The sequence below is a fragment of the Spinacia oleracea genome, chromosome 3 (genome assembly GCF_020520425.1).
Source record: "Spinacia oleracea cultivar Varoflay chromosome 3, BTI_SOV_V1, whole genome shotgun sequence".
Taxonomy (NCBI): domain Eukaryota; kingdom Viridiplantae; phylum Streptophyta; class Magnoliopsida; order Caryophyllales; family Amaranthaceae; genus Spinacia; species Spinacia oleracea.
Window position 1 is genome coordinate 53,443,761 of NC_079489.1, and position 3,814 is coordinate 53,447,574.

At 36.9% G+C, this 3,814-nt stretch overlaps 1 protein-coding gene across 1 annotated transcript; it reads left to right on the top strand.

Annotated features, from left to right (window-relative positions):
* Nucleotides 1–231: 231 nt before the first annotated feature.
* LOC110800221 (zinc finger BED domain-containing protein RICESLEEPER 1) lies at nt 232–3,451 on the top strand. The gene is made up of 5 exons (XM_022005524.2): nt 232–369; nt 1,110–1,956; nt 2,077–2,915; nt 3,083–3,183; nt 3,283–3,451. The coding sequence occupies exons 2-3, from the start codon at nt 1,115–1,117 to the stop codon at nt 2,126–2,128; spliced, it is 894 nt and encodes a 297-aa protein (XP_021861216.2). The 5' UTR covers nt 232–369; nt 1,110–1,114; the 3' UTR covers nt 2,129–2,915; nt 3,083–3,183; nt 3,283–3,451.
* The last annotated feature ends 363 nt before the right edge of the window (nt 3,452–3,814 follow it).

The following is a 3,814-nucleotide window of genomic DNA, read 5'->3' on the forward strand; positions in this document are numbered from 1 at the left end:
TAAGGCTGGAAACTTCACCCTGACTCGACGGATAACCGATCCACCCGACCCGAAAAAATGGATGAAAACCCGACGAAACATGGATTTTAGTCGGGTGACGGGTGGGTCGGGTGGTGGATCGGGTCGGATCCGGGTGGAGACATATCCAACCCACCACCCGACCCACCCGACCCACCTGTTATTTTTATTTTAAAAAAAATATAAGCGTTTTAAATGACTGGAATAAAACACAAGAGTAAAATTAGGGTTTCATACACAATTTCACGCAATCACCAATTCACCTTCTCAACTTCTCTCACTTCTCGCGGTTCTCTCACGCAGTCACAACTCACAATTCGCCGGCGCCGCTCTCCTTTTCTGAGATATCAGGTATCATCTTCTTTTCTGTCTCCCTCTTATTACTTCATCGTCTTCTATTTCGATTTTCTTACAATGAATTTAGTTTTCACCCATATTCAAAATGAAATCCACTAAATTTCTTAATTAATTGCTTAATCGCCGGCGACACTGACCGATATCATGTTTGTTGTATAATTTCTTGATTGTCTAGACTCTAGTGTTAAATCTCAACTAAAAACACTAAATAAATGTAGTTATTAGGTTGTTTTGGGAAATCCCCTAAATTCATGTTGATGTCGAATTGTCGATTGGTTTGTTTCAGTAGATTCTTTCATGATGTTGCTGACATAGTAATTACTAAAATTGCTTCTTATATGAATGTCGAGTGGTGAGTGTTGAATTGTTGATTGGGGAGTGGCTAGTCTGGCTACAAGATTGGAGTTGTTAATGCTCTTATTTTAGTTAGTGACCATATTAAAGATTAAAGATGTTAGTATTTTAGTTAGTGGCCATAGTAAAGATGAATGATGATAGTATTCTACTGATATTACAACAATGGCCTACTGATATAAGGAATTAGGTATATTTATGAACATACAAAACATAATAGTACTCTAATGACCATATAAAACATGGTAATATTATAGATTAATGTATTTAAAAATATCAAAATTGTAGATTGACTAGTCAGATACTCATATCTATTGTTTGTACCTCTGATTTTATATGAAACGAGATTTCTTATTAATGTTTTTAATTGTTAATTGCAGCAATCATGGAGGAAGGAGATAGTACTGCCGGGTCCAAGTCTTTTTCATTCTCCCCATCTCCGTCGTCTCCTGAAATCTCAATTCTAAACCCACTGGCTTTTCAAAACTCACTGCCTTTTCAAAACTCACTGCCTTTTCAAAACTCACTGCCTTTTCAAAATCCACTCCCTTTTCATCCTACTAATACTACTCAAACTCAACAAGCTGAGATGCCTGAGAACAACTTTCAAGAGTTCGGGCAGGGGGAAGGAGAAATGGGGCCGCCACCTCCACGTCCTAGGAGACTGAAATCAGATGTGTGGAATCACTTTGAGAAGATAATAATCAATGGTGAACAAAAGGCTAGATGTTTGCACTGTAAGCATCTATTTTCAGGAAATAACAAGAATGAAACCTCTCATTTGAAAGATCATCTGAATCTAAGATGCACTCATAAACACATGAGGGTTGATGTACGTCAAAAGTTGCTATCAGTTAATCGTAGGCAAGATTCAAGTGTAAGGTTGGAAAACCATGTCTTTAATCAAGAGGAATCCAGAAAGGATATGGCTCACATGGTTATTCTCCATGAGTACCCATTGTCAATTGTAGAACATGTTGAGTTCAAGAGGTTTATTAATGGCTTGAATCCAAACTTCAAGAAAAAAAGGCGTAATACTTTGAAAAGTGATATTCTGAAGATGTTTGTGAATGAGAAAGCAAATCTCAAGAAGATGTTTGATGGTCATGCGGGAAGAGTAGCCATTACAACTGATATGTGGACTGCTTCACACCAGAAGAAAGGTTATATGGCTGTCACATCACATTTCATCGATAGTCAATGGGTTTTGCGGAACAAAACTTTGAGGTACTTAATTTTTTAATCTCATTCTTTAGCATTTAATTTGATGATTGCCTTTGATTGGTGGCTTTATATTTTCTTGTTTAATTTTATGCGTTCTACCAAATTGATTTTTTTTTTAAATAGGTTTGTTTACGTTCCTTGTCCACACACTACCAATATGCTTCTCAAGTTCTAGTGGATACCTTGAATGTGTACAATACAGCTGAGAAAATCTCTTATGTGGTTCTTGATAATTGTTCCACAAATGATGCCATGGTTGATATTTTGCACGAAAAGTTTGTGAGATTAAAATAGCTTTGCGTTTGTGGAAAAACAGCAATGAGCAAGTTGTTAGGGACATGGCTGAAAAAATGGTTGAAAAATTTGATAAATATTGGTCAAATATCAATGGAATATTGGTTGTTGCTGCAATTTTAGATCCTAGAAATAAGTTGGAATGTGTGGAGTTTTATTTTAATGAAATATTTGGTGATGAAGCTAGTATTGAGGTGGAAAGAGTAAAGAGTTTGTTGTATGAATTGGTTCATGAGTACCATGAGAAATCTGAAAGAGAAGAAATTTTTTCTCCTACTTCTACTGCTTCTGGTTCCACTGTACTTGGGAAGCGACCTTTGGATTCCAATTCTTCTACTAATGGAGATGAGATGGATAAGTGGACGTTGATAAAGAAGAATAAGAAAAGAAGGCCAATGTGCGGTGTGAGTTAGATCACTATCTCGAAGATGATGCATTACCAGAGAGTAGTGAGTTTGATGTCCTTAATTTCTGGAAAACTGATTTGAAGTATCCTACTCTAAGAAAAATTGCTAAGGATATTTTAGCAATACCTGCATCGACGGTAGCTTCTGAAAGTGCTTTTAGCATGGGCGGTAGGGTAGTGAGTCCTCAACGTTCAAGCCTTCACAATGATACAGTGGAAGCACTTATCTGCATGCAAAATTGGCTACTTGGAGAGTATTCAGGTAATATACTTGTACTTTAATCTGTTCTTTATGTTCTTTACAATACTGTGATAAATGATACTTTTTGTTCTTTAACATGTTCTTTATAATCTTTATAATACTTGTACTTAATCTGTTCTTTATAATACTATGGCAAATGATACCTTCTGGTTGATTTCATTGTATAGAGTGTTCATTTGTCAATGCACAAGCATATGGTTCTGTCTTAGATGATGCGGACGGGGGAAGCGAGGGAAGCCCTAAAAGTGATGTTATTGATGTTAATTCGGTAATTTGACATTTCCTTTGTTCTCTTGTTTTTTTGTATAATACTCTTTTTTTCTTTGATAATATTTTAGTTTTGATCGTCTTCTCTAATTCATGCCAGGACGGAGAGGACATGGATATGTGATTTGAAGACTTTGTAGGATTCATGGATGCTGATGTATGCTGAGTTCTTAATATGTAATCTTTTTTATGCGTTCCTAGTTTAAAACTCTATGTATTACAATATATAATACTGTTGAAAGTTCCATTATTTAGATTATTTGGGATGATTTAGGCCCCTGCCTCTTTGTGTTTTGGATGAATTGGGCCTCTGCCCCTTTGTTTGGGATGATTTTTGCTCGGCCTTTGCTTTATTGGTGGGCTAGGGCTTGTAAAAACAATTTGATGTTATTTATGTTATGTTTTTGCGTTATAAAAAATTACAGATGCATGTATTTACATAATTAACCCGTTAAGCACCCGATCCACCCGATTCACCCGTGGATGATGGGTGGATCGGATATGGATGAAGGGTTTAGCGGATGATGGATGGGTTGGATGGTGGATGGATCGCTAACGGATGGAGGCGGATGAAGCTCCACCCGATCCACCTCCGATCCATTGCCACCCCTAGTGGAGTGTGCTGGAGGTAT